Source organism: Musca autumnalis, unplaced genomic scaffold, assembly GCF_047663935.1.
Source record: "Musca autumnalis isolate F117 unplaced genomic scaffold, ASM4766393v1 scaffold_2, whole genome shotgun sequence".
NCBI lineage: Eukaryota > Metazoa > Arthropoda > Insecta > Diptera > Muscidae > Musca > Musca autumnalis.
In genome coordinates, this window is record NW_027411755.1 from 120,792,495 (window position 1) to 120,815,461 (window position 22,967).

At 34.8% G+C, this 22,967-nt stretch overlaps 3 protein-coding genes across 4 annotated transcripts; 2 read left to right on the forward strand and 1 right to left on the reverse strand.

Moving 5' to 3' along the window:
* The first annotated feature begins 7,084 nt into the window (after positions 1 to 7,084).
* Positions 7,085 to 12,299, forward strand: betaggt-I (geranylgeranyl transferase type-1 subunit beta). Its single transcript, XM_073969161.1, has 5 exons — positions 7,085 to 7,499; positions 7,568 to 7,718; positions 11,080 to 11,239; positions 11,314 to 11,477; positions 11,544 to 12,299. Exons 1-5 carry the CDS (start codon positions 7,366 to 7,368, stop codon positions 12,141 to 12,143), a joined length of 1,209 nt encoding a protein of 402 aa, XP_073825262.1. The 5' UTR covers positions 7,085 to 7,365; the 3' UTR covers positions 12,144 to 12,299.
* jet (F-box and leucine rich repeat protein jetlag) lies at positions 12,163 to 14,962 on the reverse strand. Of its 2 annotated transcripts, none has more exons than XM_073969163.1 (2): positions 13,968 to 14,962; positions 12,163 to 12,884 (listed from the first exon to the last, which is right to left on the reverse strand). In XM_073969163.1, the coding sequence occupies exons 1-2, from the start codon at positions 14,699 to 14,701 to the stop codon at positions 12,716 to 12,718; spliced, it is 903 nt and encodes a 300-aa protein (XP_073825264.1). In that variant the 5' UTR covers positions 14,702 to 14,962; the 3' UTR covers positions 12,163 to 12,715. The 2 variants fall into 2 exon arrangements, with proteins under 2 accessions (XP_073825264.1, XP_073825263.1); XM_073969162.1 differs by having other exon boundaries at positions 12,163 to 12,654; positions 13,968 to 14,958.
* Positions 14,963 to 18,604: 3,642 nt separating this feature from the next.
* Marcal1 (SWI/SNF-related matrix-associated actin-dependent regulator of chromatin subfamily A-like protein 1) lies at positions 18,605 to 22,110 on the forward strand. The gene is made up of 7 exons (XM_073969164.1): positions 18,605 to 19,427; positions 19,488 to 19,704; positions 20,227 to 20,717; positions 20,776 to 20,926; positions 20,981 to 21,428; positions 21,491 to 21,685; positions 21,748 to 22,110. The coding sequence occupies exons 1-7, from the start codon at positions 18,824 to 18,826 to the stop codon at positions 22,033 to 22,035; spliced, it is 2,394 nt and encodes a 797-aa protein (XP_073825265.1). The 5' UTR covers positions 18,605 to 18,823; the 3' UTR covers positions 22,036 to 22,110.
* The last annotated feature ends 857 nt before the right edge of the window (positions 22,111 to 22,967 follow it).

Consider the following 22,967-nt stretch of genomic DNA (forward strand, 5'->3'; position numbering starts at 1 on the left):
TGTTCAGAATGGCATAACAGCCATAACAGCTGATTTTTCTTTAGAAGTAGGAAGAAGAGGAATATTGATATTTGCGAATGAGATGGGTGGAGGAATATAAAAGTTCTGCCACCGCAACATGTCTTCCCATAACCCCCGTTTACACATGCAAATCCCAGTACGAAAAATAGTCCCAATTTACATTAGGCAAGTTTACTTGTGGCAAGTCACCGGTTGTTAGAGAGACACGGAAGGGGAATGGAAATGGAAAAAATTTGCTCATACCGGCAATTTTCAGGCAATTTCTTTCAAAATTTCCTTGCAGAGACACGCAAATAATGTTTATGTCAAATTTCTGATTCTTCTTCACACTCATTTTCTCGTTTGATCATTCAAAGGCAATACTAAGGCGATAATGCTTGTAGAAATTAAATTAAAGTTCATTAAAAATTAAATAAGTACATATGTATGTATGGTAACATGGGGCGCCTTCGCCACTGGGGCGGGTACGCCATCGCCGATTTTCTCGCAAAATGCAAGTGCTAGAAAAAATCCGTTAAAGGCAAAATTGTGAGTTTAATGAAGATCTATCATCTCGCAAAAGTTGGCAATTGTGTCATAAGTATGATAGCGGACGCACGCGGTTTTATGTTTTGAGGGTATTGGGGAAAATAATTATGGTAAATGTTTTTTGTGATATCTTCTTTACCTTTTGTGATATCAAAAACATATTTTATACCGTTAGAAGACAACTACTGAAGAATAGAAATCCCAATAATTTGCATGAAAAAAACAATAACAAATGTCAATATATTCATATTAGGTGTGTTCGTTTACTCAACAATTTGTACAAATTTGTACAAGTCCAGTAACTTCTTGTAAACGACCAAGGTCTTTTGCATTGTACTGCAGAGTAAACGAACAACATCCAGTAACAATTTGTACAAATTTTAAGTAAACGAACACACATATTATGAGATATGTTGGGGGTGGGGCGCCTACGCCATGATAGGGGTGTGGTGGGTTAATGTCAGAAATTTGTCATGTTTAACTTCAATTCTTTATGCCATAGATATACCACACTATAATGTGAAGTTAAATCAAATATGACCATAAACGTATCTTGTTTTGGTTATATTATGATTTTTGTACCTAAATACAAGGAACCTATTTCAATTAACCGCTACAATCGGTTACTATTTGTGAATTTTAGAATCATTTTTGATTATTCAATAGAAAACATGTTCCTTTTTCGCATAATGTTGATATCTAAGGAAAAAGTATGGTAAATTACAGTTTTAGAGTCCGTTGGAAAATGTTCAATATCGATGGCGAAGCTGCCCCATGGGTGGGGAGGCTTCGCCACTTTTTGGACATTTTGTAAATTGTCAAAAATAATATTTTAAAAACAAAATTATAACCACTTATATATCAAAACTTATAGTCAAGATACGCTAATATTTGTACCAAAAATAATATTTGAAAAAACTTTAACGGTGTCGGTATGAGAACATTTTGAACAAAAACGTGGCGAAGGCGCCCCATGTTACCATATATGTTTACTCATGGTAGAACAAACCAGGTAAAGTAAATACTGCAACAACAACCACATAGAAATTTGTTTTTGTTTGTAAACGTTATAGGCCGTTTACATATAACCGGGTTAACCCAATGGGTTTCAAATGTCATTTCCATTGTGTATACTTCAAATAAATCCTCATAAAGAAGGTTAACCCTGCAAAAAACTATAATCTAAACGCCGTATTATAGCCTATTTAGACTAGCCATAAATCCTCGACTGGATTTAATAAATCCAGTACAAATCTCATTGCATTTATATATACATTTTGGAGGATTTAAATGGCAGTCAGCTGATTTGTGTTCATAGCACAATTACCAAGGTAGATGCATCAGCCCATCTGATCGAATTTGAAACGTCAAACGAATTTTTTGTAAATTGAATTCGACTCAAAAAGACATACGTCAAGTTACAAATTTATTGTTTAATACTGAAAATGTTAGCGCATGATGCTACTAATCCTAACTAAAGAGCAAATAAAGAATTATTTTATCGCAGTTTGCCCATCTAAAATAAATAAACGAATTATTTTATCGTTTAGACATCATAAATTTTAGTCTTGGTTGATTAAAATCAACTTTGTACATCAAAACAAATTTAATTTTTCCGCCATGCTTACAATTTTTTACATTTTAAATTATTTTTAGTGTAGCAATTTACCGATGCATCTACCTTGTTTATTGTGAAAGCTTGCAACTTTTTGCATTTTCTAGCAACATGTTGCAAAACACAGAGTTGTATACGAGGATTTATGCCAGATTTAAAACAAATCCACTCAATAGGAGGATTTATTTTTGTATGGGAAATCTGGTAGATTTTGGCTGGATTTAGCAAATAAAACCTGATAATGTGCTAAATCCGGCTAATGATGTCATATCTAAATGGGCTATTACTGTCAACGTACATGTAAAAAAAAGGAAATGTCTATAAATTATTGGAATTTATAAAACTAATATTTTTCTCATTTGATTGAGTATTTTGAAAAACATGAATGAAAGCATCCATATCATAACCTGTGGTTACCATTTTTGACCTGCAAAGCGTTCCTTAACCCCAAAAAGTGGTAAAACTGGCAGCAATTTTTAAGAGAGTGAGAGAGGAGAGAGCACATAATCTCTTCTACCACAGGCTACCAGACAAATTTCTGCATGTAAAAAATGGTAGAACTGATTTTTCGACTTTTTTTATGATTATTTCACAATGAACGAAAAACAGAAGAAAAAGTCGAACGCTGACAAAACAAAATTAAAAACTGTGAAATGAAAGAAGAAAATTGATTTTTTATGTTTCTTTTGACATTGCTACCAGATCTACAATTTTTCCGTTCCTTTACTTTTCTGGTAAAAATGTTCATGAGAGAGCAACACTTTTCTCTTTTACCACTTTTACCATTAAAAAAGTAAAGGAACAAAGCTATTATGTAATTTTAAAGCTGGATGCATCGGTGAAGCCCCGATCCACACTAGAGTGATTTCATTGAAAAAATTGGATGAAATTATGCGTCTCTAGATCGACTTCCATAGTAAAGTAAAATCATAAAATTGCTGTAGTGGGGAATTCGATTTAAGAACGCCGGGACTAAATAAAATTGTTGATTTTGTAATATGCAGTAATACTTGTGAATGAACGATTTGTCAAGTATTGACATTTATTGAAATATGTTCTAAAAATACGGAAACGCAAAATTACAAATATTGTGAATTTTCTAGCTGAAATGTCGCCGTATCTGTAAATCGGATGCCAGCAATCACGATGTTATACCCCGGTTACACTATTGAAGGTTAACCCACTGGGTTTAATAGATCCAGTGGGTTAATCTTTGCTGGTTACACTTAGCTATTCGAGGATATAAACTGTCAGCTGATGTTTGTTTACGTATACATACAAAATAACTAATAAAGTCGTGTTTAACACTTTTACAATTTCTCGCATGAGATATCGTCCCCTCTTTGCTCATATTGGTATATTTTACACACAGGGATACATTTTTGTATCAAGCGTACTTTTTGTTAAAAAAGTGTCTAATGTAAAAAAATAAATAATTTTATGATTTTCAAATAACTTTAGATTTGTTAACTCCATAAAATCTCATGCGACCAATCGTAAACGTGTAAAACACGACAAACTCTGTTGCAAAAACAGTTGCAACTTTTGGTACTTTTTGAGTAGAGTTGGATTTTTTTGCACAAATACCGAATACAACACTGTATTTTTGGTGGATTTATGCCGGATTTAAAATAAACCCAGTCGTGAGAGGATTTAATTTTTGTATGGCAAATCTGGTCAGATTTGACCAGATTAAGCAATAAATCCTCAAACCGCACTATTAAGGTAGAAATATAATGGATTTTTCTTGCTTGTGTGTCTTTGTCCCAATTTACATTGGGCGAGTTTACTTGCGGCAATTGTCATTTTGTAGGAGAGAGAGGTGAGGCATATGGTAACCCTTTGCCTCTCAGCACCCTCTCTCACCAATAAACTGACAATTGCCGCAAGTAAACTCGCCTAATGTAAATTGGGACTTTATTTCGGTTAAAAGAATAATAGCCCGTTTCCACGGTACGTCGTTCGTTCTCTATTCGTTGTTCGACCCATAACTACGAATAAATTACTTATTTCCCCACACAAAATTCTATGAACGAACGACGATTTTTCTGCTTTGTTGGATTAGAAATAATCTCTGAACGACGAATAAGTATGTCCCATCCTAACAAGTGAGAATTTATCGAAAAAATTAATTATGACATGTCTAAATTCAAAATTGAAAAATTTGTTGAAAACGCAAAAATTTTTAGAAAAAAGGAAAAATATGAATGAAAATTAATGAACTAAAAATTTTATATAGATGCAGAAGGAAGATGGTTGTGTTTCCTTCTTAATTCCACACACATTTCTTGTCCATTAGTTCAAAATGGCGTAAAAATATCAGAAACAAAAAGGAAACAAATACAAATACATTTGAAGGAAAGTCTATTGCTTTTCCTATTCATTTAATGTATGTATATTTTATGTGTTTTCGGTTCAAATTTTCGTGAAAACAAGGAAACAAAAATGAAGGAAATTTTGTGTATGTTTCTCTTAATTACGAATGGTGTCGTGGAAACGGGTTAATTCGTGTACGTCGTTCGACAGGCGAACAACGTAATTGAAACGCTCGTGTGAACATGACATAAAGAACGGACATTTGAATTAGGTTGCTTTTTTAATTTATTCTTTTACAGGAGCAAAGAGAACAAAGCAAGCAACGAGTTGATTGTGTTTCTACCTTTAGATCAGCCAAACTTTTCAAGTAGAAGATAAGAGAATGACATTTTTGCTGTGTTAAGTTTGACGTATATGTAATGGAATAGACATTTCAAACCAAGTGGATTTAACAAGGTTATACATAAACGTACAAGAAGTCCCGGTCCACACTAGCGTGAATTTCATTTAAAAATTTCATGACATTAGGCGTTCTTAAATCGAATTCCCCACTACAGCAATTTTATGATTTTACTCTACTATGGAAGTCGATCTAGAGACGCATAATTTCATGCAATTTTTTCAATGAAATCACTCTAGTGTGGACCGGGACTAACTGAAGTAATTTTAATTTTTTACTCTATTTGGTACTTTTAAAATAAACAGTGAAGTACTAAATTTCATATGTTTTTGTAAAACCGACTAACTATGCATATACATCTACCTTTATTAGCTTTGTTCCTTTACTTTTTAATGGTAAAAAATGCTCTCTCGTGAACATTTTTATAGGAAAAGTAAAGGAACGGAAAAATGGTAGATCTGTAGTGGGATTCTGTAACACATTTTTGCTGTTACCGACAAAAATCGGTATAAAGGAAAAAACTGTCAAATGAAAAAAAAATAAAGGAAATATTTTTCATTTCAAATTTTCATAGAACAAGAATCCAGCCCCTGGCCTGCCTCTACTTTGTTATAATGTGCGGCACGTTGTGCGGACTTGGAAGAGATTAGATATAATTGATATGAAGAAGTCTTTACGGGAAATAGTTTTTTTTTTGAATGATATATTTTTTTCTCAAAAAATATATATCCCTATTATACATCGAAAATAGAAAAAAAATAAAATAAAAAATATAAAACGTCGTATGGAATTTGACACTCACATTACAGCCCAGTTTTTGCTCTTACCTTATATCGTTCTACCATGCAGGCAAGCGGGAGAGGCAGCTTATGTACCCAGGCCTTAATAGAAGCGAAACACAGTAAAGGCCTGCGTACATAAGCAGCCTCGCCTGGTTGCCTTGCTTTTCTACTTTATTTCTGACATAATAAAAATAAAAGAATAAAGAAGGCCGAGCAAATTTCAGACTGGTTTGCCCTTTTCTTTTTTATTCTTTTATCAGAAGCAGGCGAGGCAGCTTATGTACGCAGGCCTTAAACGTTTGATTTACTAGGCGTTTACACCAGACAATTTGTCTTCAAATACAACTCTGATTTACTAAGGCCATGTTTATATTATAGACTTTTGCAGGGTTAACCTTCTTTATGAGGATTTGTTTGACGTATATGTAATGGAATTGACATTTAAAACCCAGTGGGTTTGTTAAATCCGGTTATATATGAACGTACTATTATACATACATTTGTCGGCTTTCTCCCAGCTGTCCATAATTTTTTTTCACAGACAATCGGGTTAACAGATTTTTGACATTTTTGTAAAAATAAGTGGAATACTAAAGGCCTGGGTACATAAGCTGCCTCGCCTGGTTGCCTTGCTATCCTGCTTCATTTCTGACATAACAAAAATAAAAGAATAAATTCTTCTATTTTATGTTATGTCAGAAATGAAGCAGGAAAGCAATGCAACCAGGCGAGGCAGCTTATGTACCCAGGCCTTTATTTTTGTTATATCAAAAATGAAGCAGGCAAGCGGGCGAGGCAGCTTATGTACCCAGGCCTTAATAGAAACGGGTATAAGCCGAAACACAGTAAAGGCCAGAACAGAATCAATCGGCGCTTGCTTTGCTTGCTTCCCAAATGTCAAATTATAAAGGAGAGCGCAGGCGGATTTGCAAAGAGGCTCTGGCATTCCTTTATAATTTGACATTTGGGGAAGCAAGCAAAGCAAGCGACGATTGATTCTGTTCTGGCCTTAAACGTTTGGTTTAAGTTCAACGCGTTGACAAAAAAATTAAGTTGAAAGAAAGGTAATACCCATGATACAATAAGAAGGTAGCAAGCAGCAACTGCCGTTTTTGGTAACATAAGATGTCAAAATTTGACATAAATTCAATGCAGTTGACACATTATGTTACCATCAGCTGGGCTGATAATGCTACCTTCTTATTGTATCATGCTAATGCCGAAAACTCAAGAAACGTTTCGAGGAAAACACGAAATAACTTTACACAAACAGTTCTCGGATTTACCTTTTTTTGCTGTCATTTTGTTTTTGTCAACGCGGAACGTTTATTTTGTTTTCGTTTAAGCGAATGTATGCTTTCTATGTGTTTTCACACACACATAAAACCCGCCACAAACATCTGTTTTTCAATATGTGTATTTGAGTCATCTGTTAATTTTGCATTCTCAATGTCACTGACAGACAAATTTCTTCAGGTGATTAATTTTTTTTTTTTGTATTTAGAATTTGTTGTTTGAAGGAAACAAAATCGGACAAGAACAAACAAAGATTACGTGCGAAGATAACAGCAAAACCCCAGACACTATCCAGGGACTGTTAATAAAAAGGTTGTGCCGACATAAAAGTTTCTCATTTGAAGCCTGTTCGGTGTACGAGGAAACGGCTGTGCATTCCTATTAAATACTAACAATTGCTAAACAAAATGTCATACGACACTGTAAATATTGATGGACCAGTCGCAGAGGTAGCTCCTGTTTTACTCTCCAAACATGCCAAGTATTTTATACGTTTTCTAAATTTGCTACCCGCCCGCTTGGCTTCTCATGACTCAACCAGGTAAGAATAATAAATGTTGTGCATAAAATTAAAATACATTTTAAGATAATTTGTTATTGTATTTTTAGAGGAACTATAGCATTTTTTGCAGTATGCGGTCTGGATGTATTGAATTCGTTGCAACTGCTTACACCAGAAATGCGTCAAAATATCATTGAATGGACCTATGGTAGTCTCGTGATACCGCAAACAGGTGAACGTAATTGTTCAGGATTTCAGGTGAGACGACTTCTTCCTTGTTTATTATTTTATTTTTAATTTGTCTGTATATGCGTGTGATGTACTTATTTTAAATTGTTGGAGACTTTTTCCATTGTTTATCAGGACAACATTATCATTTTATTTTTAATATTCGTATGTGTGAGATGTAAATATGCGATATAAATACATATAGGAAGGTAAATATACCTTGGTGTATATGGAGAAGATGTTTTCATAAATTATCTTTTTATTTTTTGATACATACGTATGATGCCGCCAGTTTGTTTAGTAAATCTCATCTTTGTCTTATCTTTACGTGATTTCAATCATTGGTACTTTTTGGAGTATACACATATTTGTCCATGAGCTACTGCAGTATTCAGTTGTGTTTTTGTTTTGCTTAGACAAAACTTTCGAATATTTATGAACTCAATATCAAGTTCAAGGTATCATAAATTTAAATAGTGTAGCACTTGATACTTTTATGCTATTATCATAAAATGAATATTAAGTAGATAAACGCAGACAGTAGCATTGTTGTTGGTAAATATTTAGAAAACTTACTGGAGACCACTGGTGCAACGTCGAATGTCACTTAAAGTCACCGATAGACATACCCTTCCCAGACAGGATCCTCTGATGGAAGAGGATGTGGTAGGAAAGATACATATTTAAATGTCAACGTCGAATGACACTTAGTCGCCGATAGACATACCCTTCCCAAGGGCAGTGCAATTATGCACAGTATTTGTTGGCTGTAACCCGAGCGAGATCACCCAAGCAGAATTCCGGCAGATCGGGATCAAAAGGTGGATGGAAGATTTCATCGCCTTTTTCCCCATATCGCTCATTTACTCAAAGAGTGGCATAACTCAAAAAATGCGTTTTCTGAGTTAGCAATTTCTATTTTTTCTGCGACTTCTACTTTATCTTGTGTCAAATTTTCATGTCGATATCTCTAAAACTCAACGAGTTACAGGTCATTTACTAAGAGTTTGGCATTATTTTACAAAAAAGTTTTTGAGTTTATGAAGGACTAAAACACTTCAAATCATGCTTGTCCTCGCACACAAATTTAACACTGATATCAGGCTAGCTGTTTGCAAAATATGGTCCAAGTAGCTATTTTGGTTATTGTGCAACAATCATTTTATTTTGGGAAGTCAAATTTCGATCGCCAACTTAAAACGCGTTTTTCTCGAAACTGGATTTTTTGAAATGTGCCACTTTTTGAGTAAATGAGTGATATGTGAAAGAAGTTATGCATGAACTTCAAGAGCCTTTAAATAGTGATGATGACCCATATTTCGTGAAGTTTAGGCTTCCGCAACAAAAAATACAATCTAAATACTAAAAGTAGACGTGATAAACAGATGCACCAGGCGATGGCCTTAAACTGAACTTGTTCCATATTTTGTCCATTAGACCCCAAAAAGGCAATTATGGCAGGTTATTTTTATAATTTCCTCGGAATCAATGGATTCTAAAAATATATATTCCCTGTGAATGTTTATTTCTCTGTTCACAGCAGAGTAAATGTTGCTGATAAGTTGCTGAATGGCAAGTTTTCGTATATAAAAGTTGCTGAATGGCAAGTTTTCGTATAGAAAAGTTGCTGAATGGCAAGTTTTCGTATAGAAAAGTTGCTGAATGGCACGTTTTCGTCTAGAAAAGTTGCTGAATGGCAAGTTTTCGTATAGAAAAGTTGCTGAATGGCAAGTTTTCGTATAGAAAAGTTGCTGAATGGCAAGTTTTCGTATAGAAAAGTTGCTGAATGGCAAGTTTTCGTATAGAAAAGTTGCTGAATGGCAAGTTTTCGTAATTGCAAGTTTTCGTATAGAAAAATTGCTGAATGGCAAGTTTTCGTATAGAAAAGTTGCTGAATGGCAAGTTTTCGTACAGAAAAGTTGCTGAATGGCAAGTTTTCGTACAGAAAAGTTGCTGAATGGCAAGTTTTCGTACAGAAAAGTTGCTGAATGGCAAGTTTTCGTATAGAAAAGTTGCTGAATGGCAAGTTTTCGTATAGAAAAGTTGCTGAATGGCAAGTTTTCGTATAGAAAAGTTGCTGAATGGCAAGTTTTCGTATAGAAAAGTTGCTGAATGGCAAGTTTTCGTATAGAAAAGTTGCTGAATGGCAAGTTTTCGTATAGAAAAGTTGCTGAATGGCAAGTTTTCGTATAGAAAAGTTGCTGAATGGCAAGTTTTCGTATAGAAAAGTTGCTGAATGGCAAGTTTTCGTATAGAAAAGTTGCTGAATGGCAAGTTTTCGTATAGAAAAGTTGCTGAATGGCAAGTTTTCGTATAGAAAAGTTGCTGAATGGCAAGTTTTCGTATAGAAAAGTTGCTGAATGGCAAGTTTTCGTATAGAAAAGTTGCTGAATGGCAAGTTTTCGTATAGAAAAGTTGCTGAATGGCAAGTTTTCGTATAGAAAAGTTGCTGAATGGCAAGTTTTCGTATAGAAAAGTTGCTGAATGGCAAGTTTTCGTATAGAAAAGTTGCTGAATGGCAAGTTTTCGTATAGAAAAGTTGCTGAATGGCAAGTTTTCGTATAGAAAAGTTGCTGAATGGCAAGTTTTCGTATAGAAAAGTTGCTGAATGGCAAGTTTTCGTATAGAAAAGTTGCTGAATGGCAAGTTTTCGTATAGAAAAGTTGCTGAATGGCAAGTTTTCGTATAGAAAAGTTGCTGAATGGCAAGTTTTCGTATAGAAAAGTTGCTGAATGGCAAGTTTTCGTATAGAAAAGTTGCTGAATGGCAAGTTTTCGTATAGAAAAGTTGCTGAATGGCAAGTTTTCGTATAGAAAAGTTGCTGAATGGCAAGTTTTCGTATAGAAAAGTTGCTGAATGGCAAGTTTTCGTATAGAAAAGTTGCTGAATGGCAAGTTTTCGTATAGAAAAGTTGCTGAATGGCAAGTTTTCGTATAGAAAAGTTGCTGAATGGCAAGTTTTCGTATAGAAAAGTTGCTGAATGGCAAGTTTTCGTATAGAAAAGTTGCTGAATGGCAAGTTTTCGTATAGAAAAGTTGCTGAATGGCAAGTTTTCGTATAGAAAAGTTGCTGAATGGCAAGTTTTCGTATAGAAAAGTTGCTGAATGGCAAGTTTTCGTATAGAAAAGTTGCTGAATGGCAAGTTTTCGTATAGAAAAGTTGCTGAATGGCAAGTTTTCGTATAGAAAAGTTGCTGAATGGCAAGTTTTCGTATAGAAAAGTTGCTGAATGGCAAGTTTTCGTATAGAAAAGTTGCTGAATGGCAAGTTTTCGTATAGAAAAGTTGCTGAATGGCAAGTTTTAGTATAGAAAAGTTGCTGAATGGCAAGTTTTCGAAAAAACTGTTCCTTTACTGAATCTAATTTATTTTTTTTCTATTTTTCATTATTAGGGTTCCCGTTCCGTCACAATAAAAACTGAAGATGAAGAACTTTTACGCAACGCAAGATGCTATCAATGGGGTCATTTGGCAATGACATATACCAGTCTGGGTATTTTAGTAACGTTGGGTGATGATTTGTCACGTTTGGATCGCAAATCAATTGTTGATGGTAAGCAAAACTTAAAAATAAATCTCTAATTTTAAGCTTTTTATAAAATACTTATTAATCTCTCTCTTTCTTAGGTGTGGCAGCTGTCCAGAGACCTGATGGTAGTTTTAGTGCCTGTATTGATGGCAGCGAAAATGATATGCGTTTCGTATTCTGTGCTGCAGCCATATGTCACATTCTGGACTATTGGGGTGATGTAGACAAAGAGAAAATGTTTGAATTCATAATGAATAGCATTGTAAGTTTGAAGCTACTTAAAGAAAATCAAATGTATAATGTTCTTATTGTGTACAACTATTTGCAGCGTTACGACTATGGTTTCAGTCAACATTTGGATGGAGAAGGACATGGCGGTACCACTTACTGTGCATTAGCAGCTTTACAATTGAGTGGCCAATTACATCGGTTAGATGCCGAAACAATTGAAAATATTAAACGTTGGTGTATATTCCGACAAATGGATGGATTCCAAGGAAGACCCAATAAGCCAGTGGATACTTGTTATTCCTTTTGGATTGGTGCCTCCCTAAAGATATTAAATGCATTTGAATTAACCGACTATGCGGCAAATCGTTCCTATATACTAGAGACTCAGGATAATATTGTTGGTGGTTTTGCAAAGTGGCCACATTCGACTGCTGATCCATTCCACACCTATTTAGGTCTGTGTGGTCTATCGTTTACCGGCGAACCTGGTCTACTTGAAGTAATGCCTAGTCTAAATATGTCCATGGCAGCATATAACAAAGTCAAAGAACTGCATTTGAAATGGCAAAACAGCAATATCGATGAAGAACATAAGGCCTATATGGAGGCATTGAGTCAGCGTTTATATGAAACAACGTTAACCGTTGAAGATGATACAGCAACAACAGCTACCTCGCCATTAATAACAGCACAATGATAAAAAATAAGATTTAGAATTCCCATTTTTTAATAAAAATTTATTTCATTTTTTTTAATGTTTATAGATAATAAGCTTATTGTATTTATGTATATGTATGTATTTTTTAGGAATATAACAACAAATAAACAAATCACTGACCAATTAAAATTTTAATTCAAGAAAGATACAATTCCATAAAAATACTTGTGAAATGAAATCAAGTTATCCAGCAAGCAAGCACAAACTAACAACATATTTACAAAAGCAATTTATCTATTAAATAGCCTCTCTTATCACAACTCGTCCAACCAACACCACATATCCCTGGAGTAGTATATTTGCTGTTGTTGTTTAAACTTGAAGAAATATATGATTATTGTTTTGCCTAAAATCGTAAAGTTGTAATTGCATTTCAGCTGGACGATCTATATGCAGCTTTCCTCTCAATGGACCCAGCGAACGTTCCGTTACCAAATCACAGCGTTGGACCATTAAAGATTTCAATTGAGTGCAATTTTTTGTTAGAGCTCTGTAAAGTAAATGATTTATTCGTTTAAATGTAGAATCGTTGCAATTTAATAATGCCAAGGCTAGTAGATAAGAAAATCGCTGGGATAAAAGTCATTTTGATTGAAATCTAAATGATTTGGTCTATCGATAAAAACACGTTTGCGCAAAGGACCTAAAGAACGTTCAGTAACACGTGGACAGTGTCTTATAAAAAGAGACTGAAGACGTTGGCAGTAATTGCTTAAAGCACTAAGAAGGAAAGAGAAAAAGAAGAGAAAATGGTTTGAGACAAGATCAGTAAAAGGTTATGCAATCACTTTTTGGGATGATTTACATGTGAGGTAATGAACAATGAAGGCAGCGACAAGGCAACGAAATATTTGAGTTTTCAAAGCATTCTAACCTCTCCTTAATTTCCTTTGGATACCAGAAGACTGTGACAATGTCGGAAACGGGATTGCAGATATTCTATTAAGTATAGCATCAAAGTTTCCCTATCTTATAATTGAGCCATCTGTATATCCCCCAGGAATATTGACAACTTCTACAAATATATAACTGTTCTTTAAAGGCGTACGAACCATATCGCAGTTTTTCGAGGCTTATTAGCGGTTACGTATATCGTGTCGTAGGACTTCTTCCTTACTTCCAATTAACGAAACCGAGATAAAAACGGTTGAAGGGTCTTACCAATTTTGGAAATGCAGTGTACAAAATCAAATGAACTACGTAATTTATACCCTTGCACAATATGGTGTCATTCGTCATATTGAAAAAGTTTGATGTATTTTTTCTACATCACAGGTTCAAGTCCATTATAACGTTAAAATTATCATGGATATCATCCGCATTATATTTACTGGACATAATTTGGAACGCTACGCGAACAAAATTTTCTTTAAAAATGTAAAGTTTTCTTAAATGGCCGGCCTTCGGGTACGGGAACAAATTATCTTTTAACTTGTAAATTTTTCTCTAAATAGCGGGCCTTTAAAAAGGAACATTTTGTGAACTTCAGATGTCCATATCTTGTGAAGTGTGGACTTTCCAAATAAAAATTATACATTGTCGTTGTTGTAGCAGCATACAAACCTATGTAGAAGCATAGGTTTGATGCTGGGTTGGCAGCCTGGTTCAGGCCATTAACTTCGACAATAATATCCATATTCCGGAAATATTGCGCTCAATGTGTAATATTGAAGCACCGAAATCAGATTGATGTCTCTACGCAAAGGATCACATTCAACTTCAAGTTTATACCCCGAACCACTTGCACAACCAACCCCATAATGTTTATGGAAAGAACAACGTTTACATGTCAAAAACACTTACTGTATTCCAAAATCTGAAATGGCAGCACATCCTACCAAATTAATATGTTCCAGAGCACGACAATATTTGGCAATTTGTATGAGTACTTGATCGGTGACACTTAGAGTATTGGCCAGTGATAGAACAGTCAATTTATTCAATTTACGGAAGAAAATTATCAAACAACGTTCACCAATGGCAGTACAATGTGAAATATCAAACTCCTCCAAATTACTCTGATGCAAGGTCAGAGCATCAACAGCTCCGGTAGTCAACCACTGGCATTTGGACAGTTTTAAAACCCGCAAATCTTTACATTCAATTATAATGGGTTGCAATGCCAGCGGGGTAATGTTGACACATTCATTAAGATTGACAATTTTCAGATGTTTATTTCTTTCCAATATTGGCAGCAAGAGGTCATCAGTCATCCAATTACAGCGGGCCAATTGTAGATTTTCCAAACGTTTGCAATTCTCGCCCAAAACTTTAAATGTGAGATCTATATTTGCACTGTTGTTGCCAGCAAAATCGATTTCAATCAGCTTCTCCAAAGCACACTCAACAAGACGTTTGGTTGTCTGTGAACAGCAGCGCAATGTAAATAGCTCCTTCAGTGTAAGCTTTGATAGTATTTTTGGTATAATTACATCTTCCCAGCTCAAATCGAAAAAGGTAACAGGACAATTATCAACTCTCACTATATCTGTGGCCATTTCTTCCAAGTGTTGTTCCTCGTTGGGTAATGTTGTCATTGGTGTTGTGTATGCGATATTGGAGGGTTTCTTCAAGCCTTAAAATTTCTTAAAGACTGCGGATTACGACGTTCTGAAGTATCAACAAAGTAATGTTTTTTTTTTTCAAATGCATTTGTTTACAACAAGACAATAGAAAAAATCACTACAAAAGAAAACGTCAAATGTAATTGGAACAAAACAAAATTAGAAATCCCTTAACCCCTAGCCTGCTCATTTTAAGGTATATTGACCAGTTCCTTTATACAATGTCTATATACCAATGGTGAGCAAATTGCGAGAGACTCATGTATTTTTTACACTTTTGTGTATGAGGCCGAGCATTTCTGCCCAACAGTGCTATATAAAGACGGCAGCGTTAATTTGCATTATCAAATTAATTCGTGTATTATCCACATTCTTAATGTACAAAATCATACTGGATTTATATTGAATTTAGCAATTTCCATAATACAATGCGGTTGAAAATCAATTGTCTTTTGCCAAATTTCCATGTTTATGGAAATAGGGTATTAAATTTTCAAATTTCCATGTTTATGGAAAGTCTATATTTACATTAGGCAATTTTCCTTGCGGCAAGTGTCAGTTTGTGGGTGAGAGAGGGTGTTGAGAGGTAAAGGGTTACCACATACCTCACCTCTCTCTTCAACAAACTGACAATTGCCGCAAGGAAAATTGCCTAATATAAATATGGACAAATAGAGCAAGGCTCATTTATATAACTAGGCTTTTACACCAGACTGTTTGTCTTCAAATACAACTCTGATTTACTAACACATACATACATTTGTCTTTTGTCTCCCAGCTGTCCATCATTTTTTCACAGACAGTAAGGAAGACAAATTTTTGGCATTTTTGTAAAAATAAGTGAGATAATAATTGAAATGTGTTGAAAGCAAAAGAACATGAACAAAAACAAAATATGTGAAGAGAAAACAAAAAGATGTCGATGATTTTCATTCAAATTTTTACAACTGTTTTTGAAGTTGTCGGGACGCCTACGTTACATAGGAAGTTGTGGAATTTTGACAATCAATACATGAAGTCAACTGTCCTGTCATTTGTAAAAGCAGGGTAAGGTAGAAGTGACAATCAGCTGTAATTTTACTTCTTTTGTAAATTTGGTTTTCAAAATGTAATAGGGTTATGACTGTTTTACATTACGAAATCGAGTCGATTTCAAACTGTCAATTCCTTTGCTCAAACGTCAAATGAAATCGAATTGATTTCATTTGAGTTTTCATTTGACGTATACGCAAAGGAATTGACAGTTTGAAATCGACTTGATTTCGTAATGTAAACCAGCTATTACTCATAAAATTTTAAACTTCGAAATTTGCTACCATAAAATACTGTTCTTCATCCCAAACGTGTAATAAAAAGAACCAACGACAATTCTGTATGCTTTATATTTACATTTTGATTCAAATTTGTTATATTTTATAGTACGGTTATACTAGAGTTTTTTGCCGGGTTAACCCACTTCGAGAGGATTTATTTGATGTTTGCGCTATGGAATTAACATTTAAAATCCAAACCCACTGGATTAATACGGTTAAGTGTAACCGGGGTATTAGAGGATTTTCAAAATGTATTTATGTTTTTCCTGAGAAAATTTATAGAACGACCCCATTATTCAATAGGAGTGTCTGGTTACCCTAAAATTTGCAACAATTTGTACAAATTGTTGCTGGAAGTCGTTTGCTAACACAAAGAGAGCGATTCGAGAGAGACTTTTTGACACTTCTATTACTGAGAGTTTGCAAGTTATTGCTGGACAAATTTCTTCTTGCAACCACTTCCAACTCTTCTTCTTCCTGAAAACAACCAATCTTCTGTTTTTAATTACGCGGAGATTTGTTTCTGAAAATTAAAAACAATTTCATTGTGGAAATAGCAAGCCTAATTGCATTGTCGTTTGCAGAACAAAGTGGAAAATTCCTTTTTTATGGAATTTCCTTTCTTATTTTTAGTAAAATACAACATTTTTGCTTCCTTTGATTCTTTTACTAGGCGTTTACACCAGACAGTTTGTCTTCAAATACAACTCTGATTTACTAACACATACATATATTTGTCGTTTGTCTCCCAGCTGTCCATCATTTTTTCAAAGACAGTCGGATGAATAAATTTTTGACATTTTTATGAAAAAAGTGAGATGATAATTCAAATGTGCTGAAAACAAAAGAATATGTGCAAGAACAAAAAAAGTGAACGGAAAACGAAAAGAAATCGATGATTTTCATTCATAATTTTGCAACTGTTTTGGCATTTGTCTGGACGCCTACGTTAAGCTGAAAACAGATACAACCTTTGATTAAAGTTTTGCGTTGGGCGTCGAGAAAAAAACAACAACAACAGGGCGACGACGATACCAAAGTCCAGCGTTTATCTGTTTGTCGGCATATATTTCAAATGAATTTGAATTTTTCGGCATCATGCCCAACAGTGTAAAAACGGCCAAAACGACACAAAACTTTACCCAAACGTTGTATGTGTTTCCAGCTTCACACAGGCAAGTTTTGAGTTTTTGACAATCACTACATGAACTCAACTGTCCTGTCATGTGTAAACGCAGGGTTATTTGCGGACAAATTGTTCTGTTTTGTCAAGTCAGCTGATTGCTTGCTGGTTTTTGCAGGGAAGGTGTCTGTTTACTTTTTAAAATTTTCTTGCAAAAGAAAATAAAAACTTCTTACTCTATGAGAAAGTTCTTGCTGGGAAAGTAACCAGATGTCATCGAATAAAAATAATGTCGTGTCTCCTCCGGCATCAAATTAAAATAAAGTCATCAAATAAAATAATGTCGGCTTTGACACTATAGCTCTGTTCCAGAACTAAAAAGTTTTTACAATTTTTACCACTTTTACACATTTTGCGTTCCCGTACAAAAAATTTATATGAAAATCGTTTACGACTTTTACAACTTTTACGACTTTTACCACTTTATAAATTACGGGAACAGGCCATAAAAGGTTTCCTTTTTGCTATAGGCTGACAACCCGAACAAACCATTTAACATCAAACGGCAGTAATACAAACAAAGGCGACGACCAAGTAAAAACAAATCCAATGTTGCTTAAGTTTGATATTAAAATGTGTAGCGTTTATTCGCTATAGAAATAAATTAGTGCTATGTTTACATTTACGAAATCCACTCGATTTCATCTGTCAAATCCATAGGATAAACGTCAAATGAAATCCAATTGCTTTCAGATGAGATTTCATTTGACGTTTGATCTATGGAATTGACAGATGAAATCGAGTGGATTTCGTAAATGTAAACTTAGCATAAGTTTATAAAATTAAAATGACAAGTTGCTAAATTGATCTTACATGTTTTAGTTGTCCACCAAAAAAGAACAGAATCAACGCCTGAAGGACCTTTTATAGATTTGAAAAATGTTGCTAACAATTACATTTACATTTTACATTTCCATAGACAATAAAAACAAACTGCAATAAAAATTATTGTTCACAGGACAAAATATTGTTCACTGGACGTTTTCGAACTTCAGGATGCGTTGCCAATTCTAAGGTGGCCATCACCGACACCAGACAGACCTAATATTTTCTTTGACATTAAATTTTCAATAACAACAATGTTGTTTTTGTAAATTTGTTAAGGGGTGAGTACATAAGCTGCCTTGCCTGCTTACCTTGCTTGCTTCTGATAAAAGAATAAAAAAGAAAAGGGCAACCCAGTTCGAAATTTGCTCGGCCTTCTTTATTCTTTTATTTTTATTATGTCAGAAATGAATCAGGAAAGCAAGGCAATCAGGCAAGGCAGCTTATGTACGCAGGCCTTTAGCCGATTGCAAGAAGTTACTGAACTTGTACGAATTTGTACAAATTATTGAGTAAACGAACACACCTGTAAACGAACTTTTAATATATTTATGCAGTGCCTACTGTAAATAGCCATCGTTGCGGTTTGAAGATTTCCAACGCTTTTTGTAAACTCAGTGTTAGCAGCATTGTTTATTTTTTTGACAGGTTGTTTTGTTTTTAAATTTCACAACGCGTATTTTGACTTTTTGCCGCTGAACAAATCGAAGGATAATGCAAAATTAATAAAACTAATTATTATTAATTTGGAAATAAGCAAAATCACTTGAAAACATGTCATGCTCTGCTGCCGAAATTGCCGAAAAGAAGCGTATTGCTCTGGAGAAATTAAAGGCGAAAAAGGCAGGCTTGACGAACGTCAACAACAACAACAATCTTACTAAACCAACTCCTGCACAACCAATTCTTCGTCCGCCACCAGCGACTATTAAATCTTCAACTCCTGTGACCACGGTAGTAAGCGGTGAAAATAAAGCCTCTTCATTCCTCAATGCTATGAAGGGGAGTAATATCTTCAAGCAACGTCAAGAACTACAACATCCAGCTCGTGATGCAGCCCATCCATATAAAAGACCAACTACCAATGATACCAATGAGAGTACGGGGAATTTTTATAAAAAGACGTCGTCGACTACGAATCAGAGTACGGGGAATTTTTATAAAAAGGAATCTCTTGATGGAAATAATGACAAATATTTTCCTAATGGTAGTGTGCAACAAGCTACGGCACAATCTCAGAAAAGTATAGCTCCAGTTTTTCTAAATTCTGTTAGTTGTAAAGTTGCAATGATAGATACCCAACGATTTGAAGTTCAACCATCCAGTTTTCATAATAAACTTATAGATGTTTTCAAAAGTATACCCTCGAAATCGTATGGTAAAACAAGAATTAAAAAAAAAACTTATTCAGAATTAATTTACATCTAGCGTCTTTTAGATCCTAAAACCCGTTATTGGAACTTTGCCTTGTCGGATTATAAGTTATTGCAAGACCGTGTGAATAATTTGAAACCAGATATTGTGATGGGCGTTATACCAAAAACTATACTCAATTTGTGCCTAAACCCACCAAAGGAAATAGACACATCCTGCCTGGAGTCGTTGGAACCAAAGTTGTCAAGCAAACTTATGCCATTTCAAAGGGAAGGAGTAAGGTGGGTAGACTTCTTGTTATATATACCTATGAGGGGAATAATAAATACTTATTGCCTGTTCCAGAACTGCAAGAATCTACTAATTTCTAAAATTTTTCCGATAATATAAAGGAGAAATTGTTATCGTAGCAAAAAATTGTAGATTCTTGCAGGTTCTGGAACAGGCATATATTCATTCAAAACCTTCACGATACGACGACTGATCGGAAGAGTTGTCAAGGCGAAATTGTTAGGTGAAATAAGACCTTATCCGAAGCCTGGGAAATGGTCGGGTTATGCCGCTACGGAAGCCAGACTAAGGATGCCAGAAATGTGGCCCGAACATCCTATTCAGATTTGTTCTTAACTTTTTGATGCGAACATTTCTTTGTCTTATAGAGTAGTGTTCCAGTACTGCAAGAATCTCCTACTTTTTACTATTTTTTCGATAACATAAAGGAAAAAATGTTATCGTAGTAAAAAATAGTAGTTTCTTGCAGGTTCTGGAACGGGGCAATTATCTTACTTCGATTTCCTTTGCAGTTTTGCCATCTCTCAAAATGGTCGTTGTATGATCTGTGATGAAATGGGTTTGGGAAAAACATATCAGGCCATTGCAGTTGCTGATTTCTATAGAGAAGATTGGCCCTTATTCATATGTACCACTGCGTCAACTCGAGATTCTTGGGCCAACCATATACGAGAACTTTTGCCATACATTCCAATACATTACATACAAGTTCTCAACTCAAATCAACAGTACATTGGCGATTGTAAAGTTCTAATTACGAGTTACAGTATGATGGAAAAGAATATTCAACAAATTACAGATCGAAAATTTGGTTTTTTAATATTTGATGAGTCCCATAGCTTAAAAAATCCAAAAGCCAAATGTACAATGGTTGCCGATCGTTTGTCGCAACAAGCCAAACATGTGATTTTATTATCCGGAACACCGGCTCTATCGAAACCCGTTGAGTTGTTTAGTCAATTGCAAATGATTGATCGGAAATTTATGAGCTATATTGATTTCAGTAAGTACCTATAACGACATCGTTAAATTGAAATATTATAATCTAAAATAATTCATAGCAACTCGTTATTGCGACGGCAAACAAACTAATTTCGGCTGGGATGCCAATGGCCAGTCTAATTTGAAAGAGCTGAATGTGGTTCTGAGACTTAAATTTATGATTAGAAGAACCAAAGCTGAAGTTCTCAATGATTTGGCAGAGAAATTTAGGTAAACATATTTAAAATATATTAAAATACATAAACATTTAATGTGCTTTTTTAGAGAAACTGTGATATTAGATCCCGCCTTGGTTTGGCCAAGTGATGAAGTTAAGGAATCCTTAAACACGGTTGCCAAAACTTTGCAATGTAGTAAAGGCCAGGAGAGAGAACAAATTCTGTTGCGATTTTATGCCCAAACAGCTGAAGTCAAAGCTAAAGCTGTATGTGCCTATCTAAAACAACAAGTTAAGGAACCAAAGAAATTCATAGTTTTTGCCCATCATCGCATTATGTTGGATGCCATTTGTGATTGTTTGCGAAAACTCAAAGTGAATTTTATTCGTATAGATGGTGCAACAAGGAAGCAGGATAGAGGTGAATTTATCGATACATTTCAAAAGAAGCCGTCATGTAAAGTTGCAGTGTTATCATTGGGTGCATGTAATTCCGGTATAACACTGACTGCAGCGGAACTAATCATATTTGCAGAACTAACTTGGAATCCCAGTGTAAGACAAAAAATAATCCAAACTAAAATGCAATAGAAATTATTAATGTTTGATCTTTTCAGACTTTGGCTCAAGCCGAAAGTAGAGCCCATCGTATTGGCCAACAGAATCCAGTAACTTGTCGTTATTTAATGGCTGCAAAAACGGCTGATGATCATATCTGGAATATGCTCAAAGCCAAACAAGATGTTCTCAATAAAGCTGGTATTTTTTGTGAGAATCTTCAGGACGCTACACACACCATAGCCCCCACAACCGTAAGCACCAAAAAATCGATTCCCATTAAATGTATCCGTTTTCAACTTTTCTATGTTTGCAGTCAAATAAAATTGAAAAATACTTTTCCCCCGCTAAACCGACAAATATGCCGCCTGCAGCAACATCGCCAAATGAGCCATGCCAAAAGTCAAATAAAATTGATAAATACTTTTCCCCCGCTAAACCGACAAATATTCCCCCTGCATCAACTTCGGCGAATGAGCCATGCGAAAAAACTCCTAATCCAAAGTCTACTGTGGATAATTTAGATATATGTAAAGAAATTGAAAATATTGAAGATTTTTTTCAGGATGACGATGATGATGCTTTTAGGGATATTTTGTGTTGATTGTTTTTAATTTTACTATCAATTGTATGCAAATTCCTAAAAAAATAAATAGTGTTATATTGTCAACATAAAAAATTACTACATTACATATTAAAATTACTACACGCCGAGATTCTTATGTCCTTGGAAAAGGATAACAACAACTTTCTTCTCTCAAATTTGGTGGAAAAGTTGTGCGGGGAAATTGCAGCGGCACAAGGTTATTCACCTTTAAAATTCTCAAAATCGTGAGGTATAGTTCTATGTAGGCTATGTGAAAACATGGACATATCCGACAATTATCTGCAAGAATGTTTTATACCTCCAACAGAGACTAAATGCCAAAGTTTAGACATTTCAATTGATTAATGTGGCTAAAATCGTCGAAATAACGAAAATTGGAAGGTATTGTTCTACGTGGGATATTAAAAATGTGGACCGGTACCAAAAGATCGGGAGGTACCATTCAATGTGAGCTATATCAAAACATAAGGAAATATTTTATGCCACAAAAGTCCAGCAATTTTAAAACCTTAAAAATGCCAAAAATAAGGAGGTTCCTTTCTATGGGGATATATCAAAACGTGGACCGATGAAGCTTATTTTCAATACCAAACATCCTAGGAATAATATAAACTTACATGTGTAACAAATTATACACTATTTCAAGATGTATCTTGATTCCAACAGACGGACGGACAACAACAACAATGTGGCTGACGCATTAAAGTTAAACATAATTTAACTTTTTTGGGACAACGTGTGTCCCAACGTGTCACTAAACGGACCGTATGTGCCGAGGGCTTAAAGCCTCACACGTTGTCCCAAAAAAGTTAAATTATGTTTAACTTTAATGCGTCAGCCATGTTGTTGTTTTTCAAATAACTTGGCATCACTTACACATTTTCATGTGGTTGTTGTAGCGCAACGGTCAACGCACCGTATGTGCCGAG